The 19,174-nt window shown below is 53.5% G+C and overlaps 2 protein-coding genes across 6 annotated transcripts; one reads left to right on the top strand and one right to left on the bottom strand.

The window, feature by feature from the left end:
- The first annotated feature begins 1,393 nt into the window (after positions 1-1,393).
- Positions 1,394-7,176, top strand: ZFP57 (ZFP57 zinc finger protein). 5 transcript variants are annotated; one of them, XM_038584466.1, is made up of 6 exons: positions 1,403-1,543; positions 1,646-1,757; positions 3,332-3,765; positions 4,160-4,286; positions 4,685-4,792; positions 5,736-7,176. In XM_038584466.1, exons 3-6 carry the CDS (start codon positions 3,547-3,549, stop codon positions 6,986-6,988), a joined length of 1,707 nt encoding a protein of 568 aa, XP_038440394.1. In that variant the 5' UTR covers positions 1,403-1,543; positions 1,646-1,757; positions 3,332-3,546; the 3' UTR covers positions 6,989-7,176. The 5 variants fall into 5 exon arrangements, with proteins under 5 accessions (XP_038440395.1, XP_038440392.1, XP_038440391.1 ...); XM_038584465.1 differs by having other exon boundaries at positions 1,646-1,761; XM_038584467.1 differs by having other exon boundaries at positions 1,394-1,761; positions 4,706-4,792.
- On the bottom strand, positions 7,122-18,114 carry MOG (myelin oligodendrocyte glycoprotein). Its single transcript, XM_038584468.1, has 8 exons — positions 17,763-18,114; positions 16,305-16,652; positions 11,639-11,752; positions 10,517-10,537; positions 10,168-10,188; positions 8,620-8,736; positions 8,374-8,394; positions 7,122-7,796 (listed from the first exon to the last, which is right to left on the bottom strand). Exons 1-8 carry the CDS (start codon positions 17,842-17,844, stop codon positions 7,783-7,785), a joined length of 738 nt encoding a protein of 245 aa, XP_038440396.1. The 5' UTR covers positions 17,845-18,114; the 3' UTR covers positions 7,122-7,782.
- Between the last annotated feature and the right edge of the window lie 1,060 nt (positions 18,115-19,174).

Genomic DNA, 19,174 nt, shown 5'->3' with positions numbered 1-19,174 from the left:
TTCTATTCTGGTGAAGAGGAGAGGCTGCAGCCCACTGTTTTCCCCGCCCCTCCCCAGCAGTGAGCATCTGACTCTGACACTGCGGGAACCACCTCAGCCCACAGATGACGCAGGAAGCAGTGAGCACTGAGCCTGGGGCCCAGGGAAACCTGAGGTCTAAAGCCTGCACCTGGGATCCCTGGGTGGCTCAGTGATTGAGCGCCTGCCTTCGGCCCAGGGTGTGATCCTGGAGTCCCGGGATTGAGTCCCACATCAGGTCCCTGCATGGAGCCTGCTTCTCTCTCACCTCTGTCTCTCTCTCTCTCTCTCTGTGTTTCTCATGAATAAATAAATTAAATCTATAAATAAATAAATAAATAAATAAATAAACAAACAAACAAACAAACCCTGCACCTGCCAGCCCTGCAGCTGACACACTGGCGCAGAGACCTGAAGGCAGAGCATATCCAAGGGACTATTTCTTACCCGTACAGAAAGAATAACGAGTCCAACCTTAGGAATGTTTGTGGGGATTCACTGGAAGCCGTGTTTGCAGAAGTATTTTGTGACTTGTGAAACCCTGTGCCCATGTGAAAGAGATGATCACAACGCAGAAGGGACTATGATGAGTGCTGATGTGGAGATGTTGGGGTTCAAAGCCCAGGACCAAGAAAGAATTCCTGAGACGTCTTTGGTGTAAAAAGGTGGTTTTATTACATGGGGACAGGACCCGTGGGCAGGAAGAGCTGCCTTGGGGTCATGAGGAGTGGCTCCTTATATGCTTTCAGGTTGGGAGAGGGTTAGGGAGAGCACAAACCTCCCAGGTATTTGGGAAACAAAGTTTCTAGGACCCCGAGGGGGCCAGCTGCTGTTGGGAAAGGTCACTTATTACTGTTTAGTAAGAACCCGGTCATGAGACTCTCCAGATGAACATCAGATGCTCCTATGCTTTAGGGGACAATTGCCAACATATATTTTGGGGGTGGAGATAAAAGAAGTTTCCAAAGGAATTTCTCTATGTTCAAGTAGACTCACAAGGTCCTGAATATCAGGCTAACATCAGCTAAGGTTGCCTGTTGCCCTCAGCATGGTCCACACCGAGGCAGCGGAGCTCCCAGAGAAAGGTCACTGCCTGTTTCAGGACTTGTCAGTGGGCCGGGGGTTGTAAGGAAATCTTTGTTTGTTTGTTTGTTTGTTTGTTTGTTTGTTTTCTCACGTCAAGTGCTAATTAAGTGGAAAACAATGAATGTGGCATCTGTTGGGCTGATTATACGTATATGAATCAGAGAGAGGTTGCCCTGGGTGGGGCACGTGGCTGGGGCCAGCAGAGCCCACCTGACCTGGTCCTCTCTGCTGCCAGTCTGCAGCATAGATGTCACAGTGCGTATTGTCTCCTCTACCCTCATTGTCCAGAGATGCCACAAGCCTCTGCCTCTTGGGGCCTGCGGGCTTAGTGTGGCTCTAGGGGATGGTGGCTGGAAGTTGTGAGTTTTAATCAGAAATAATTGAATCTTCTTGTTTCAAGAGTAAATTGAGAGGGAGTAAGGCCAGATCCTGGCACTAGGTGGGACCTGGTGCTGCCGGTGGGAGGGTAGGTGGTGAGGGGCGGGGTTTCTCCCTTTTTGGCTTCCTTGATGGTGACCTCTTGACCTTGGCGGGTCGGCAGTCTTCTCTGGGCCACGGACAGGGGATGCGGAGGGTGCGCAGAAGCCGGCTGGGATAGCGGGCGCCGGGCCTGCTGTACGCCCCACGGCTGGAGGCCCCGTCCTCACTGCTCGGTGGGTGAGTTGGGCCGCTGGGGATTGAGCTTGTGCAGATGGAGGCAGATGCAGAGAGTTTGTCCCGGTCTCCTCCACCCTGAGGCAGGCAGAGGGCACTCGTCATCATGGGGACGCTCCCAACCCCCAGGCCCCAAGGAACACTTAGGTATCGGGATGTGGCTTGGGGCACCTCTGCTCAGGCCACACTCGGGCCCGGGAAAGCAGAGATCGCAGAGGGGAAGTTCTGGGGCAGATGGGTCTCAGGGCCTCCTTGGTGCTGTTCGGCGGACGGGGGCACCTCCGGCTCATCCCCTGGGAGCGAACTGCATCGCTGCACCGCCGAGCTATTCCATGTCCTCCCTGCTGTGGGAGGCTGCACCCTGAGGACGAGAGGGTCTGATCACTGGCCGGGCAGGGGCTGAAAAGGGACCCGAGCAGACAGCTGACGGGCCGAGAGCCTAAGGCCCTTTGCATGGCTGAAGGCCACAGTGCAGGCACTGGAGGGGGTGTGCTGGCAGCGTCCTCAGAGCCCTGCAGGTGTGGGGGGCCTTCTGCCTTTTTCAGAATTGCCGTGGGAAGCTGCTGACGGTAGTTCAGGTTGGAGAGGAGGTGGGTGCTCTCTGGGGAGGGAAGATGGCGACACATTCCCTGGGGGGATTTAGGCTCTGGGAGGGCGGGACGTCCCTGAGTCCGTAGAGCTCCCAGCCTCCTCCACTCCAGGCCGCAGTGCGCTAGGAAGCTGTTGGAGAGGCCCCGGGGCAACCTGCAGCTGCCTGCAGCTCCATCCCCAACCAGGGCCCCCAGCCTGTGCAACAGGAGAGCGGGCCTGCGGAACAGCAGGGAACAGCTTGGCCTGCTGCCCCACTTGAAAACTGAATAGCCCTGATGGGAAGGATGGACAAACAAAGGGACGGACCCCGCCTCGCCAATTAACTCCATTGTCAGATGCCCTTTTTCTTGCTATTTTCCGTTTCACCAGGAATCTGGAGACTGTGAAAGAAACAGGGTCCGTGGGTTTTAGTCTTTGTTCAAGGGACCACCCTGAGGAAGGAGAAAGGAGGTGATCGAGGTCTGCCTGGAGCTGGAGCTGCCAGGGGCCCAGGCATCCCCAGGGTTGGCCGCGGCCAAGGTCCTATGGAGTATGTGCCTCCAGCTCATTACTTGTTTACTGTGTATGTGGATCCTTACTACTCCATCACGAGGAACGCTCGCGAAAAATCCACAGAACCCCATAGTTGTCAGCACTAGATGGGTCTTGGAGTGTTCTCCTTCCACATTTTCTGGCAACAGCAGATCAGAAGGAAGAGGCTTGCCCGGCGTGGTCCGTGACAGGTCCAGAGCACTCTTGTCTTTGCAGAATAATGCTGTTGCCCAGAGGGTGCTTTGGGACCCAGGGATTCCTGTCCTCGGTGGCACGGAGTCCAGGCTTTGGACACGAACACATCGTAGTGTTGCCACACTTTAGGTCTCATGAGGTGGGGTCGGTAATGATTACCTCCCGGGCCCTGCTGACCCAGAGAGGGGGGGTCAGTAATTCTTGCTGTTCTTTGAGCCAGGACAAAAGCTGCTGTTCTGTTTCTCTCTGACCTCAGGTCTCTAGAGGCAGGCAGCAGCCAGTGGAATGGAAGGCAGATCTTCGTAGCCCCCAGGCGGCATCCCTGGGCCAGGGTGGCTGAGCCATGGGGACAAGTCCCTGAGCCCTGGGCCTCGGCTTTGAGGGAAAGTGCACTCCTCATACAGGAAAATTTGGACCGCAGAGCAGAAAAACAGCAGCCCCTTGGAGCAGAGGCATTGGTCCAGGGAAGCCATGCCAAACCCCAAGGCCTCTGCAAAGCTGGTGCGCCTGCGCAGTGACCGAGAGACAGACTGTAGTCACTGGGGCCTGGGCCCAGGGTGGATGAAGCTAGAGGCAGACACCACGGAGGAGGAGGTGTTTGCACAGCGGGATTCCGTGGCACTGCTGCAGGCGCTGCTCCGGCAGGGGGAAGCCAAACACGGAGAGAGCTGGTGGAAGGCATGGGTGCAGGTGAGGAGAGGGAGCACCAGTCCTGACCCCGAGTCCTTTCGTCTGCTGCAGTCTGTGGTCACGTGGAGTTCCGAACTGTTCCAAGCTGAACAACACCTGGGATAAGAGGCTGCAGGCTTTTCTCAGCCTCCACACTCCCCCTACCCCCAACACCACCCCTAGCCCATCTGGAAGGACTTCCCAAAGTTGGTGCAATGGCAGCCCCCATGCTCATCATCTCTTCCTGCCTCTCGGTCCTTCCTTTCCTTTGTATGGAATAACATTGCAGACTTTGCACCTGTGTTTTCATAGTCCTCCCTGCCTTCCATGGTTTTAGTTCTCTCCCGGTTTGTAAATCTTGTGCTTGGGTGTCTGTCTTGTATACAGACTCCCCGAGTCTCTCTTGCTCTTGCAGAAGCCAATCACCTTTGAAGATGTGGCCGTGAACTTCACTCAGGAAGAGTGGATGTGTCTAGATGCCAGTCAGAGGGTTCTGTACCAGGATGTTATGTCTGAGACCTTCAGAAACCTGATGTCTGTGGGTAAGAGGCTGGGGCTTCCTCAGCGCCTCTCCCAGGCCTGAGACCGCTAGCTTCCCTGGGCAGGTGCATCAGCTCACATGTACAGACTCTATACCTCCTGCACCCTTCAGCTAGGAGAGATCTAGGTCTGTCAGCTCAGGGTAACAGGAGAAGAGATGAAATCATGAGGGCAAAGATGATACGTATAACATGACAATGATTCATAAATGTTCCTGTTCACCAAGCCAGTATTTACTGAGTTGCCAGGAACTTCGTTAGGAGGGTTTCCTCCCTGCCCCTGCATGTCCCAGATTGTGGTTCTTAAACCACAGACACCGATGAAGGTAGTCTGTTGTCCCCACTGGGTATGAGGGGCCCAAGCCTGCGACCTTGACTCTTCCGGTCCTATCCACCCCCAGCTCAGAATCTATCTAACCCAGATCTGATCATCAAACTTGGACAAGAAGAAAGCCAGCAGAGAGCAGAATTCCAGCTCTGTCTCCTGAATGGAGAAGGCCTCCCTTCAGGTGAGCATTGAAAGGCGGGGGGGCAGGTAAGGGCCCAGGTACGCCCTGGGGGAGAGGAGGCTGTCCTGGTACCAGGGCTCCGCACATCCTCACCTGGTCCCACCTGAAGCTGCAAGAGGGCTTGAGGCCACCTGCTTACTTGCATGCCTTGGCTCCAGATAGATACCTGCATTCTCTAGGACAAGTGACAAGGGGTCAGCATGCACATAGGGTGCTCACATCCCTTCCAAGAGGACAGGAATGGTAGGGACATGAGCTTGGTGCTGACTTCAAGGAAAGGAGACTTGGTCCTGTGACAGAACAGAAGGGAAGGGCTATCAGGCTGCGCTGAGCACCTGCCCTAGGTTGTACTTCCCAGTCCAGCCAGATTATGAATGGCACCGCCCTTCACTGAGGTGTCCCCATTTGTATGACACATGAGGTCACCTGGGGCTGTCTGTGTGAGCGTGAAATATTGGAAGTGAGAAGATATGGATTTCAAGAAATGTGGGTATAGGCTAAAGTTCTCTTCTCTGATCTTGTTGAAAGATTCCAGTTTAAATTTTTATTCACTTTTATTTTATTTTGTATTTTTTTAAAAGATTTTATTTATTTCTTCATGAAAGACACAGAGAGAGAGAGAGAGAGAGAGACAGAGACACAGGCAGAGGGAGAAGCAGGCTCCATGCAGGGAGCCCGATGTGGGACTCGATCCCGGGACTCCAGGATCACTCCCTGGGCCAAAGGCAGGTGCCAAACCGCTGAGCCACCCAGGGATCCCCTTTTATTCACTTATAATTTGAAAACCCAAAAGTCCATTCCTGTCTCAAGCCTGAGAGGTCTGAGTGTGAGAGAGCCGGTGTTGGTTGGGCGCGTGAGAAAGTTGGGGTTGCGTAGCCTGGATGGAAGGAGAGCTGGCAGGGGCTTCTCCTGCTGACCCTTGGTTTTTCCTCCTCTATTGCAGGCGGCAGGCAGGAGGCATGTCAGGAAGAGACTCAGGCACTGGGAGATGACCGGGCTGGTAGAGCTCAGGCCTCCCTTGATGGATGGGGGGCAGGTGCAGCCTCTGCTCCAGCAGGGACCCCACACAGGGCCCCTGTGATCCCAGCATCCCGCGCTGGCAGGCCCTTTCTCTGCCACATCTGTGGCAGGACTTTCAGCAAGCACTCCAACCTGCATAGCCACCAGTTTGTTCACATTCCCAACAAGACCAACAGCTGCAGCCATTGCGGGAAGTCCTTCCGGAACCCCAAGGAGCTCGGCTATCACAGGCGCATACATCTTGGGGAGAGGCCCTTCTGCTGCCCGCTCTGTGACAAGACCTATTGTGATGCATCTGGGCTGAGCCGCCACCGCCGTGTCCACTTGGGCTACCGGCCCCACTCGTGCCCCTTCTGTGGGAAGGGCTTCCGGGACCGGTCAGAGCTGAAACGCCACCAGAAGATACACCCAGACCAGGAGCTGGGGGCCAGAGACCAGAAGTGCATTGTGAGGGCCCCAGACCCTCGAGCTGGATCTCAGACACATGCTGGCTGGAGCCAGGGGGCCAGCCAGGAGCTTGTGGCCGTGGACCATGCCCTGCTGACCAGGACCCAAGAACCCATCATTGCAGACAAGGGTCCTATGGCTCAGACCCAGCCAGGCATAGATAGGAAGCAGGTGATCCCTGTGGGATGGCGGGCACCAGCTGGTGCAACCCTGGGGCCCGGCACCAGGACACAGACACCCGGCATGAGAGCCCTCTGCCTGGATACCAGGTCCAACTGCCTCCCACCAAAGCCTTCAAGAATCAAGGTCTTCTCTTGCCCTCACTGCTCTCTGACTTTTAGCAAGAAAGCCTATCTCTTTAGCCACCAGAAAGCCCACATCCCTGAGCAGCCGAGCTGCTGCTTCCGCTGTGGCAAGTCCTTCAGCTCATTGTCAGGGCTGGTCAGGCACCAGCAGACACACTGGAGGCAGAAGGTCTACCGTTGCCCTGTCTGCGACGTCTGCTTCAGGGATAGAGATGGCCTCATGGGCCACTGGGGGGGCTCCAAAACCATGGACCCGTGCCTGGGCAATCTCCAGGCCTGCTGGGCCATCCTGGGTCAATGGCTCGGCTTTTTTCATGGTGCTGCCAGTTGGGCTGGGAAGGAGATGGATCTGCCCCCAGATCCAGGCTCCCAGGAGAGGGTGGGGAGGGTGGGGAGGAGGCACCAGAGGAGAGAGAGCAAATGAGGCCATGAGGGGCTCAGTGCACACCCAATGGAGGTGTTCATGTTTGCTTCTCCAACGCACTGGCCTCCAGGCTCAGGAGACGGGGTGGGCAGAGAGGTAGGGGTCACCAGGGAGACACAGGAACACAAGGGGATGAGACGTGCACACAGAAATTCGTATTACTATAATTATCACCTGACTTGTTTCTTTGCCTGATAGACATCAAGTAGTAATCGCTGGAGGAAACAGTGGATGCTTGGACAGGTATGAGATGGGCGAGCAAGGACCAGAGGGGGTGGAGCCTGGGGGACCCAGCTATGCAGGACATGGGGGTCAGGCCTGTGTTCTGATGCTCCCCACGGGGCCACACAGTGCTCCAGCACCATCCTCACTGAGCTCCCGTGCTTCCCATTCCTGCTCCTGCAGCCCTCACACCTCTCAGGACTGACATCTTAGAGTAAACAACCACCATCTCTGAAGTTGGCATGCTGGAATTTGCAATGGGGGGTGGGGAGGTGCTCGACCTTCCTGCCTGTGTCACTGTCCAGCACAGGTATCCATCAGAGAGAGGGGTGCCTGCCTGGCCATGGCCATGGAGGGCTTCCAGGTGGAAGAGTAAGAGAGTAGAGAGGTGTGGGCTGTGAAAAAGGGGAAGAGAACTCAGTCCCATTTGGAATTCAGAGCATTCCTGGAAATGCAGATTGGATGCCCCGTAGTGAGGAGGTCTGTGAGTGTAGGACTTGGTGGGTGCCAGGCCCTGAGGTCAGTCCTTGGACCGAGCAGGCTGTCCTCCACCCTTGCCAAGATAGCATCACTCAGAAGGGGTTTCCTAAAGGAGGAAAAAGTAACTTGAAACATCTGTCACTGCCAAGACATTAATCCTTGGAGAGGAACAGCCCTGGGCAGGGAGAGTGTTGTTGCCTCTGCACCCACCTCAGGGGCTGGTCTCACAGCTGAGGCCCAACACAGCTGCTGGATGGGTGGGAAGGGAAGCAGCCAAAGTGGGGGTTAGGCTGGGCATTGGAGTGCCCTCCCCTTCTGCCTTACAGGAGGAGCCTCTGCCAGCCAGGCTCTCCAGCTCCCCCCACCTAAGACTCTCTAGCTGCCCCCCCACAGACTTCAGCCTCCCTCCCCCCAGACTCTAGCACCCCCGCCCCACAAGCTTCAGCTCCTCCACCCCCAGACTCTCCAGCTCCCCCCCACCTAAGACTCTCTAGCTGCCCCCCCGCCACAGACTCTTCAGCCTCCCTCCCCCCAGACTCTAGCACCCCCGCCCCACAAGCTCTTCAGCTCCTCCACCCCCAGACTCTCCAGCTCCCTGCCCCTCAGAGCTTCTGGTCCCTCCACTACCTGCCCCCCTTCTGCCTTCTTGTTTTGTTCTCAGCTTATAAAAAGAGAAAACTTACTTAGCTCCTCAAGAAACTGCCCTGGAAAGAGAAAAAGAAGGGAATAAGTGGCTGGTGGAAGATGACTAGGTTCCTCCCCACGTACCCACCCTTCCCCTCTGCTGAGGGCCCCCCCATCTCAGCAAGTAGCTCTTATCATGGACTCTGAAGAGCCTGATGTTGGCTGGCCTTGGGGACAGGAGGACAGAAATACCTGTCAGAACCTGGTCCCCCCACTCAGTGGTCCTGCCCCCCACCCCACAGCACCTGCTAGTCTTCGATGAAGCCAGTTGTAGCAGATGATCAAGGCAAGCAGGGGCCCAAGAACCGGCACCAGGACAAACAGCGTTATCTTCCAGCAGGGCACCCTCAGGAAGTGGGGGTCTGGGTTGGTGGCCACAGAACAGAATTAGCATGTACCCCCTGGAGCCCCACCCACCCTTCTCTGTTATTCTTGGTTTTCTTAACCTGGGGTCCAAGGACACCACAGCGGTCTGTGGACAGAGTTCAGGGAGCTCATGAACTCAATGAGAAAAACATGCATCTTTATTTTCACCAAGCTTTGACTGAATTTAGCATTTCTTCTATCATAAATGTAAGCAACCAACCAGTCATCAGCAGTACCTGTTACTTTATCACCAACAGAAATCACAGATACTTTCATTGCCATTGGAGCTGTTGCTGAAATCTCAAAATGTTTGTCAGTATTTTGACAAAGTTATTGGACCTGCTGCTACATTGTTATTTAGTGCATTTTTATTATTTAAAGAAACATTTGTTACTCTGTTACAGATGGGTTTATATTCTGATACCTGTGTTTCAATTTAATGGTTTTCTTTGCAAGTTTATGTGTTAAGTTTTATGTGATGGTTTAAAAATTTTAATCTGGGAAAGGTTCCATTAGAGCTACAGCAGGACGCCCAGGAGATTCACGATGCAGAAAGACATAAGACCTTTGCTATTAGAATCCTACAAAACAAAGCTCTGGTTCCTCCCTTTGTAGGTTGCAAAGACTGTGCTTGTCTGCACCCTGATGAGATGTCCTAATGTGCGGATGGAGCACTGCCCGTCCAGGAAGGCTGCTCAGAGCAGCGACCTCTGCCCTGCCTTGTGGCATCCTAGAATTCCTGCTGCATCCATGCAACAAGGTCATGGTGCCCTCGTGTTGCAGGCATCATCCTTACGCACTGGGCACCGTGCAGTGAATGAGCAGGATGGGGACCTGTCTGGAAGGGCCAACAGTCTAAAGGGGTGAGGTGTCTTCTCTCTCTCTCCCAAGCAGTTCTTCCCTAGTCAGCCCTGTGAGGTTCCCTGTCAGTGCTCATGACAACTCACTTCTATCATGTGGGTTTAGTCGGTGATGCATAAGCACCCCCACCCCCACCCCCACAACTAGACATCAAGCCCGCCTGGAGGGGTGTTTATCTCCTGTCTGTAAAGTTTGGCTCAGCGGTTTAGCGCCGCCTTTGGTCCAGGGTGTGATCCTGGAGATCTGGGATCTAGTCCCATACTGGGCTCCCTGCAGGGAGCCTGCTTCTCCCGCTGCCCGTGTCTCTGCCTCTCATTCTCTTTTGAATAAATAAATAAAATCTTTAAAAAAAAAGTTTGGAAAGAGACACGTGCACAAAGACCCCGTAGAGGGAACCGCTGGCATAGGGCCTGACACAGAGAAGTGTCCCCCAAGTATTTGCTGCCATCTCCCCCATCCTGGAGGCAGTGGATGCTGACTTTCAAAGAAAAAGGCAGTGGAAAGGAACGAGGAACCAGGGTTCTTATTTCCAGCTGACCTGGGAAGACCTGGTTTCTGGCACTTACCAAAAGTCCGGTGGAGGTTCTCTGAAAGAAAACACACAGAAAAGGGACTCGGTGGCAGATCCCTCTCCTCCCCAGAGCCTTTGTTATTAAGTTACTTTAAACTGTGTCTAGTTGTGAGTGACCATGGCAGAAAGGGAGCTGCTCGACTCTGTGCCCCAGCAGGCAGCAGGCAGAGGAAGGAGACCTACCGCAGTTCAGGGCTGGCTGCAGGGGTCTGAGATACTAGTGAATTTTGGGAGGAAGCACAGGGTCTGGGGGTAGATGCAGAGGTAGTCCTAGAAAATGACCACATTGGTGATGCCCAAACACCAGAGGGACAGATGGCGGAGAGAGAGCCACTAACACTCACCTATCTCAGCTCGAAGTTTTCCTAAAATAGAAAAAGGCAACATTTAGAGTTTCCGCTGGCATTTGATGGGGCTCCTGCACCCAATGCCCTGTGATTTGTATAGGCAGTTTCTCAGGAGCCCAGGAGCATCCTCGGGAGTGCCCTAGCCCTGCTGCTACAGTGTGGACTCAGTATTTGAGTTGAGGACTTGAAGGGCAGTGCCCCACACCAACCTCCCGGGTCCTGGCCTTGGGTCTCCTTGTTCTCCACTCACACCCATCCCTGCCCAGGGGCTGTCACTTTGTGAATATTTTTATTTTAATTTTTTTTCACTTTGTGAATCTGAAGCCACTTCCTACCTGGAGGAGGAAGGGAGGAGCTCAGCCTTGCCCTACCTACTACTTGCACCCAGGGAGTCACCCCAGAACAACATCCCCTCCGGTATGGGAGGGAGGCTGTTCCCTCCATGGGATGTCTGGGAGGATGCCAGGCCCTGCCCCAGCTGGATTCAAGCCAGGCCACAGACACCACAGGCCCTTGTGCTCAGCTGTGGGAACTGACAACCACAGTGGGCACCAGGATGAATTCAAGGGGAGAGAGGAGACCCCACCACATACCCTTGCATCCCCATCCCTCCCCGCGACTCTATGCCCTTGGACTGGGACAGGGGAGGACAATACAAGGGCATAGCTCAGAATATATCTTCAGGTGCAGTAGAGGAGCTTCATGGACAGTCCTCCGTGTTGCATGGAAGAGAAGCAGGAAACAAGCTGAGAACACCCCCCATGTGGCAGGGACATTCACTCCGTGTCCTCGTGGAAACCTCCATTAGGCACCAACATGTCTGGCCTTCAGGTTCACCATCCCAGGCTGTGAAGCTGCTGGGGCAGCTCAGGGACCAGAGATGGGGACTTCAGGCCCGGGCTCTGCCATGTTCAAGGTGCAAACGCTTACAAGAATGTTGAACCACAGTGGCCTTAGGCTCACTGGTCAGCCCTACCTCACAGGGAAATTCCTGTCTTAGAAATGAGAGCATTTGGGAAGACATGAAACTGGTCATTGTGGATATGTGAACCCAAAGTCACCCAAAGCTAAATATGAGTCCCTCAAGTTCCAAGAGGCAAGGTCCTGAGCAGCCCATACCTCTGAGTCTGTGCTGCAGGCAGAAGTAGACCAGGCCCACTGCGATCTGCAGGAGGAGCACAGGGAGGACAGCGATCACAACCAGCACTCCAGGGTTGATCCAGTAGAAGGGATCTGAAAGGGAGAAGCAGTGCTGGTCCCCAGTGGCCGGCACCGCCTAGCACCATCCCAGGGGCTCAACACACCAGTCAAGATCAGCAGGATTCAGGGAAGAGGACACAGGGCCTGGGGGGCTCTGTTGGGGAAGCATCTGACCGTGGCTCAGGTCATGATCTCGGAGTCCTGGGGTTGAGCCCCGTTTTGGGCTACCTGCTAAGCCAGGGAGTCTGCTTCTCCCTCTGCCCCTCACCCTGCTTGTGATCTCTCTTGCTCTTTCTGTCTCTCAAATAAATAAATAAAAATCTTAAAAAAAACAAAAACAAAAAAAACCAAGGAGGACACAGAACTGAGCATAGCCTTTCAGGAAAAGTAGGTTTGTTTCCAGGAAGGGTTAGTTCTTTGCAACGCTGTGTACTAGGCCCATCTGACAGAGTTCTGAGAACCAGCTGAGAGACTTAGACCTGGCACCCTAGGTCATGGGCTCACTGGAGGGGTCCGGGGGAGGACGGCCCGACCCCTGACTGCCCCCTGCAGGAGGGAGGAGGGTGGCCCGTTCAGAGGCCAGGGTAATGGTGAAAACAATGCCCTAAGCTGAACCAGGACGCACCAAGGTGTCAGCGAGCACCTCCACATCCACCAAAGTCAGCATGTGTGGAATTAGGAAAAGCATACATGCTGATCTTCAGTAATCTTTAACCTGACACTTAGCATTTCTAGTAGCACAGGCCATGAACAGAACCTGTGACCCCGTCATCAATAAAACCCACAGATATTTTCATATATTTAATTAGAGTTGCCACAGAATCCTCAAAATATCACTTAGTTCATCACTATTTTTTTTCAGGGTGATCACATTTGAAAAAATATTTTATTTACGCATTCGTGAGAGACAGAGAGAGAGGCAGAGACACAGGCAGAGGGAGAGGCAGGCTCCCTGTGAGGAGCCCGATGTGGGAATCGATTCCAGGACCCCGGGATCACAACCTGAGCCAAAGGCAGATGCTCAACCACTGAGCCACCCACGTGTCCCAATCACATGTTTTCATCACATTTTTTAAAATTTAAATTCAATTTGCCAACATATAATACCCAGTGCTCATCAAGTGCCCTCCTCAGTGAGTTCACCACTTTTTTGAAGTTACACCAATTATCAAGGACACTCCCTATCTTGTTATTGCCACATTTTGATAGCTGTGTTTCAGTGCAAATATGTTTTATTTAATGCATTTAAAGCATCCTTCTGAGAAGGGATGAAAAAACAGGTTGTGGGGGGAGGAGGTACCTGCTGGCTCTGTCAGGAGAGCACTCTTGCTCTTAGGGTTGTGAGTTTAAGTCCTGCACTCAGCACAGAGTTTACTTAAAAAGAGACAGAAGGCGGGATCCCTGGGTGGCGCAGCGGTTTGGCGCCTGCCTTTGGTCCAGGGCGCGATCCTGGAGACCCGGGATCGAATCCCATGTCGGGCTCTCGGTGCGTGGAGCCTGCTTCTCCCTCTGCCTATGTCCCTGCCTCTCTCTCTCTCTGTGACTGTCATAAATAAATAAAAATGTTTAAAAAAATTAAAAAAAAAAAAAAGAGAGACAGAAGGCATTCACTAACCAGCAGTCCACCAAAGGGGCGGCACACAAAAATGCTGAGACCCCATTGTGCGGGGCTGTTGAGACAGTCGGACATGCAGGGTTTGATGCTTGAGGGGTGGGAGTGGGACCCCTGACAGGGCTCCTGTCAGCTCTGCCCCTCCATGGTAAAGTCCAGCTCTCCAGTGCCTGTGAGCTCCACCTGGGTCATCCCTGGGCGCCTGGCTGGGCTCATATACTTTCCCCCTGTGTCCTGTAACAAGGCCACGTCATGATACTGCCATCAAGGGTGGGGTGTAGGTGTCAGCAAGCAAGTGGTCTACAGGGTTCTTAGGTGGGAATAAAGCCTTTCCAGCTGCAGATTAAGGCTCTTGCCTAGAGTTTTGTTCCCCAGAAGAAAATGCAGGCGATTCTAATCTCGGACATCTTCTCAGAAGTGACCCACAATGTGGGTGCATAGTTCAGTGCTTCACACACCTGCATACCTTCACTAAGTACTAGGATCACAGAAAGAGAAAACAAGGAGCCATTGGGGCCAGCTGATGAAAGCAACACAGAATCTACGGCATCACCTATTAATGCTTGAGAAAATCAATTAAACCTGGGTCTGGTTGCAATTTTCTTTTTCTTTCTTTCTTTCTTTCTTTCTTTCTTTCTTTCTTTCTTTCTTTCTTTCTTTCTTTTTTTTAAGATTTTATTTATTTATTCATGAGAGACACAGGGAGAGAGACCAAGACACAGGCAGAGGGAGAAGCAGGCTCCACGCAGGAAGCCCGATGTGGGACTCAGTCCGAAGGCAGCGCTAAACCGCTGAGCCATCCAGGGATCGCCTGGTTGCAATTTTCTATTACTTTACAAGAAAAAACAGGTCTGGGCACCATGTGGAACAGAATGGGAACAGAATCAGCAGATTCCAGGCCATGGCAAACCCCAACATGACTCTTGTCTAGATTTCACTCATACTAAACAAAACAAATGTAAAAAGTATATATTTGTGAAACAATCGGGAATTTCGACACAAAGTGGGCACTGATGATATGAAGGAACTTTTTTTTTTTTGAAGGAACTTTTGTTAATTGTAAAAGACATGATCACAGTATTCTGGTTGTGATTTTTTAAAAGACTTCTTACATTTGAGTGATACATTCTTGTTTGTTTGTTTGTTTTCCAAGTTACCTTGACCCCCCCCCAGTGTGGGGCTGGAACTCACGACCTGAGATCAGGGGTAAGCACTCTGCCACCCTGGTGCCCGTGCATGACACATTCTTGCGCATTTAGTGAGGAAATGCTAACATGGCCCAGCATCTGCCTCAGCAGGGAAGGGGGAGAGGCTGACAGGAGCAGGTCAGGTGACAGTGGCCGAAAGGCGGCGGGACCTGGAGGCTCCTTGCAAGTCTCTCTACGTCTGTGACCTGCTAAGCTTCATCGTGAACAGTTTAAAGAAAGGATTAGAGGCAGCAAGTAGTAAAATCACGAAAACAAGAAAAAAGTAAAGTTGGAAAGAAAGATAAAAGACTCTAGAGAAGGAGGGGAGGTAATTAGCAGCAGCAGCAATAGTCCCCACATTCTAGCCTCCGACTCGGCTGGATTCCTGGCTCCCCAGGCAAAGTGGGCAGTGCCTTGTTTGCTTGTAAAACACTCTTGCTTTAGACTCTCTGGTTTGCGGACGCCCAGGAGGGAGGAGAGGGTTGGAATGTGGGCGTTAGCCCAGGGAAGGACTTCGTGCCCTGAGGCAGTTGGCTTTTCTTTCCTTCCCTCCCTCCCTCCCTCCCTCCTTCCTTCCTTCCTTCCTTCCTTCCTTCCTTCCTTCCTTCCTTCCTTCCTTCCCTCCCTCTCTTCCTTCTTTCCTTCCTCCCCCCCCTTCCTTCTCTCTCCCTCTCTCTCTCTGAAGGTGGAGCTGTGCTGGGGGCTGAGGGCAGACCCAGACCAATCAAGGGAGAGTCTGCAGGTACAAACTCCAGCGCGAGCAGCTGCGTGCACAGAGCCATCTTCACACCCCGGCATCCTCTCCAGAAATGGGGCTTTGTTATCTTGCACACAATGTGTCTTCTGGCAGGAAGATGCGCAGAAGTGACCATTGTGTGCAAAGCCAGACAGTAAGTTCCAGGATCACCCGTCATACAAAGTCATCAAAGGGGAAATAATGAAGGTGGCGTCTTTCTTTCTGCAACTATGTTTGGACATTTGCTTCCTTCGTGAACCTACCTGGACCCTGCCCCCACGAATGCATCATTCAGTGATGTTCCTTGTCTAATAAAACACCACAAACACATCAGCTGAGGAACTGATCACAGTGGGATTCGGTCACTTTGACTCCTTTGGAATAATGCCTTCGTTTATCACAAATAAACCAGGAGACAATCCAAAGCCAGACACAGAAAGAAGAAAGACCTCACTGATGAGCTGTGATCAGCTCTCAGGTTATTCACATTCCCTCTAGTGGCACAAAACAATCAGAAATGGATTATTTTCTGGGGGGGGGGGGGGTTACCCTCTTTCTCATCTTTCTTATTTTGGTTTTCCTTTCTTTTAAGAAATTTGTTTAGTTTTTCTCTGTATGCACATCCACATGTACACATTACAAATTTATTTACACAAATGCATACACACGACCTTACGGATAATTACGTCTTGGCTTTGCTTGATTCACACCGCGTTCCCACTGCTGATGGGACCGCGGTCATGGACTCCGTGGGTGCACTGTGTGTGCGCCTGTAACCAGGAGCATGAAGCCCCGTGCTGGCATCCTCACCCAGTGCCTCAGAGCATGGGGCATGGCCCTAAAATGCTAGGCTCCAGGCATACCCACCCGGTATGGGAACACCACTGGTCCGGCCATCTCCCTGCTCTCGGTTGCCTCTGACCCAGCTTCCTCCCCACTGCGCAAGGAAACAGCACATGCTCAGGGCTCTCAGAGTGAGGTGTTGGGGTTGCAGGGTCATCTCAGGGGGAGAGTGATTGCAGTCTCAGAGAGGGGCCCTGCATTACTCACCTTCCACTTTCAGTTCCATGGCTGCCTCCTCCTGGTAGGAATGATCCCGGAAGAAGCAGGTGAAGCCGCCCTCGTCAGAGAACCGAACATTGCTGATCCTGAGCGTTACCTTCCCCTCGCCCATACTTTCCTTCAGCAGCTCGGTCCGCCCCCGATACTCAGGTGCTTGCTCTGCGTCCTGATCCCTGCCATTGCGGTAGAGGTGGACCACTCTGGAAAAGGGGGGTCGGTACCACCCCACCTCCATGCCTGTGGCGTTCTTCCCGGGATAGATGCGACATGGCAGCTCGGCCTCATCCCCCACCAGAGCCCGGAGTGGGTGACCTGGTCCTATTACTCTGAACTGTCCTGTGCAAGACACCAAAGAAAAGAAACAGAGTGTCACAGGGGCCTGGGCGCACAAGTGTGTCCAAGGAAGGAAGAACCGCACCGGATTTTTCCACGGAATTCAGGAGCCAAGGAGGAGCTCCATTTCCCTCAAAGATCCTCGTTATGGTGGTGGCGCAAGTGCCCCAGAACGAAGCGCCATTCCAGCAGGTGCTCACCTTCCTGCCAGCTGGTCGCCTCTCTGACTCCTCAGTCCAGCGTTTAGGTCCCATTACGGGGCATGCTCTGGCATCTCGCAGTTCTAATTCTTGGGATGGGGGCCCCATGTTTGGACTTAACCAAGCTGCTCCCCACTTTCCCCTGGTGGCTCTGCTTGGGCCGCTCCTCCACCACCACCTGTCCTGGCCTCTCAGCCCTTAGTCCTCACTCAAAACCTATTCCCAAAATGTTCCACCCTGGAGCTGACTCTCCTTCCTTCTTTTCCTCTGTGCTTTCAGCCCAAACTTTTCCTATGTGGTGAATGTCTGTCAGCCAGACTCAGAGCTGCGGAAAGGTAAGACTGGTTGCTCCACGACATCTGTGCACCGGCGAGGATGTCTGAGACCGAGCAGGGCTGGGCCTCCCGGCTGCAGCTCCCTGAGCTTGGAAACCTGTTTTCCGCTCGGTGTCTCCCCAGCACATGACAGCAGGACCCTCTACAAAAACTTGTCAGTGCTTGGTCGTGTGGAAGAGAGCTCCCAAAAGACGAGATGCTGCCATGCAACACTCAGCAGGACCCATTGGGGCAGGCACCGCTCAGCACATACATACCCTGTCCTGTTCAACCCTGACCTCAGCCCCCCAGAAGCTGTTGTTAGTCTATCTCCACTGTTGGTGAGACCACAAAGCGGGAAACAAAAAATGAGCTCAGGGGGAATCTTGACTGAAAGCCACATTATGGAGTTTGGTTCCCATTCTGAAGCCCTTGGGAGCCAAGGAAGGTTTCTGAGGAGGAGAATCCTGTCAGCACACCTGTGTTCTGGACCCATCACTGGCAAGACAGCTGGAGGATGAGTGGCAGGCCATGAGCCCAGGCACATGGCCTTTCTGTTGCTGGGGTCTCCCCAAGGCAGAAGTAAAGATAAATCTCACCTGCAGTACTCCACGACAGCTGGAGGAGGAAGAGGAGCAGGGGAAGGCAGCTGGGCAGAGAGGAGCTCCATGGACTTGCCATCTCAGCTGTGACTGTGGACAGAGGAGCACCCCTGCAGCAGGGTCAGGCCAGGCAGAAGCCTGCAGGGTGCATGGCCCCAACCTCTGACACAGCCTGAGGGGAGGGTTGAGGAGGGCAGCCTCCTCTCGGCTGGGCCACAGCTGTGCTGAGCTTGGAAGTCATCACTGGCTGAGTCATCACTGCCAGGCACTTACACAAAAGGGCTACTGACCCAGAGGGTGACCAGCAGTTGCTATCCCTACCCCCTTGAGCTATGGAGCAGAGGCTGCCTGGTACTGGGCCCCCTGCCCCCTCTGGGCTGCCCAGTATTCCAGAGGCTTCTGGGACGACACCTCACTGGGCTTGTGAGGTTCCTCCAACCCCTCTCTTCCTGGTGCCAGCTGCGGGGTAGGCCTTGCTCCCTGACCTCTTGCTCCCCTCCTGTGTTCCAGCTGCTGAATGGCTGGGACTTAGTGAGCTCCCCATTCCCAGAGGATTTGCTGGGGAAAGTCATGAGTGTTGCCAGTGCTCAGACCAATCTGAGGGACGATCACGGAGGTCGGAGGTGAGATTGTTGAGGGGCAGGCGGGGACTGACAGGGCACACCTCCCAGCCTTGGTGTCCTGCTCTGATTTCCACAGTGTCACAGGGAAAAGGAGACCCAGACTGGAAATTAAGGCCTTTGTCCTGCCCTCAGCTGCAGGGATCCCTGAGCAGTCAGACCAGTACCTTCACTGATGGGGAGAACGAAGGCCAAGGGAAAGTATAAACTCTCCTTACTACCCACAACCCACTGACAAGTCCCGAAACAGGCCGAGGGACCTTCCTCTGGGAGCTCAGCTGCCTCAAGGTTAATACTCTGCTGAGGGCAGCAGGCAACCCTAGCTGACATTAGCCTGATATCCAGGATCCTGTGAATCTTTAACATACAAAATCCCTTTAGAAAATTCCTTTATTGGGGATCCCTGGGTGGCTCAGCGGTTTGGTGCCTGCCTTCAGCCCAGGGTGCAATCCTGGAGTCCCGGGATCGAGTCCCACGTTGGGCTCCCTGCATGGAGCCTGCTTCTCCTTCTCCTTCTCCTTCTGCCCGTCTCTCTCTCTCTCTCTCTATCATGAATAAATAATAAATAAAATCTTTTTTTTTTTTTTAAAGAAACTTCCTTTATCTCCACCCCCCGGACACATGTTGGTGATTATCCCCCACGCATATGGCCCTCTGTTATTCACAAGGAGGGTCCCAGCACTAAAGTTTTATTAGAGGTACTGGCCAGTTGAGTGTCTGCCTTTGGCTTGGGTCGTGGTCCTGGGGTCCTGAGATGGAGTCCTGCATTGGGCTCCCTGCAGGGAGCCT

The sequence above is a fragment of the Canis lupus genome, chromosome 35, assembly GCF_011100685.1.
Source record: "Canis lupus familiaris isolate Mischka breed German Shepherd chromosome 35, alternate assembly UU_Cfam_GSD_1.0, whole genome shotgun sequence".
Lineage (NCBI taxonomy): Eukaryota > Metazoa > Chordata > Mammalia > Carnivora > Canidae > Canis > Canis lupus.
Note: the sequence above shows the minus strand (reverse complement) of the source record. Positions and strands in the feature narration are given on the sequence as shown.

Excerpts from the sequence above, each read along its gene's own strand:
- ZFP57 (XM_038584464.1), top strand. The coding sequence starts at position 3,547 with ATGCCAAACCCCAAGGCCTCTGCAAAGCTGGTGCGCCTGCGCAGTGAC. Across the intron at positions 3,766-4,159 it reads GGTGGAAGGCATGGGTGCAG|AAGCCAATCACCTTTGAAGA; the intron begins GTGAGGAGAGGG and ends TTGCTCTTGCAG. Across the intron at positions 4,793-5,735 it reads TGGAGAAGGCCTCCCTTCAG|GCGGCAGGCAGGAGGCATGT; the intron begins GTGAGCATTGAA and ends CCTCTATTGCAG.
- MOG (XM_038584468.1), bottom strand. The coding sequence starts at position 17,844 with ATGGCAAGTCCATGGAGCTCCTCTCTGCCCAGCTGCCTTCCCCTGCTC. Across the intron at positions 10,538-11,638 it reads CCTGCAGCACAGACTCAGAG|GAAAACTTCGAGCTGAGATA; the intron begins GTATGGGCTGCT and ends TTTCTATTTTAG. Across the intron at positions 8,737-10,167 it reads GAACCTCCACCGGACTTTTG|ACCCCCACTTCCTGAGGGTG; the intron begins GTAAGTGCCAGA and ends CCACCAACCCAG.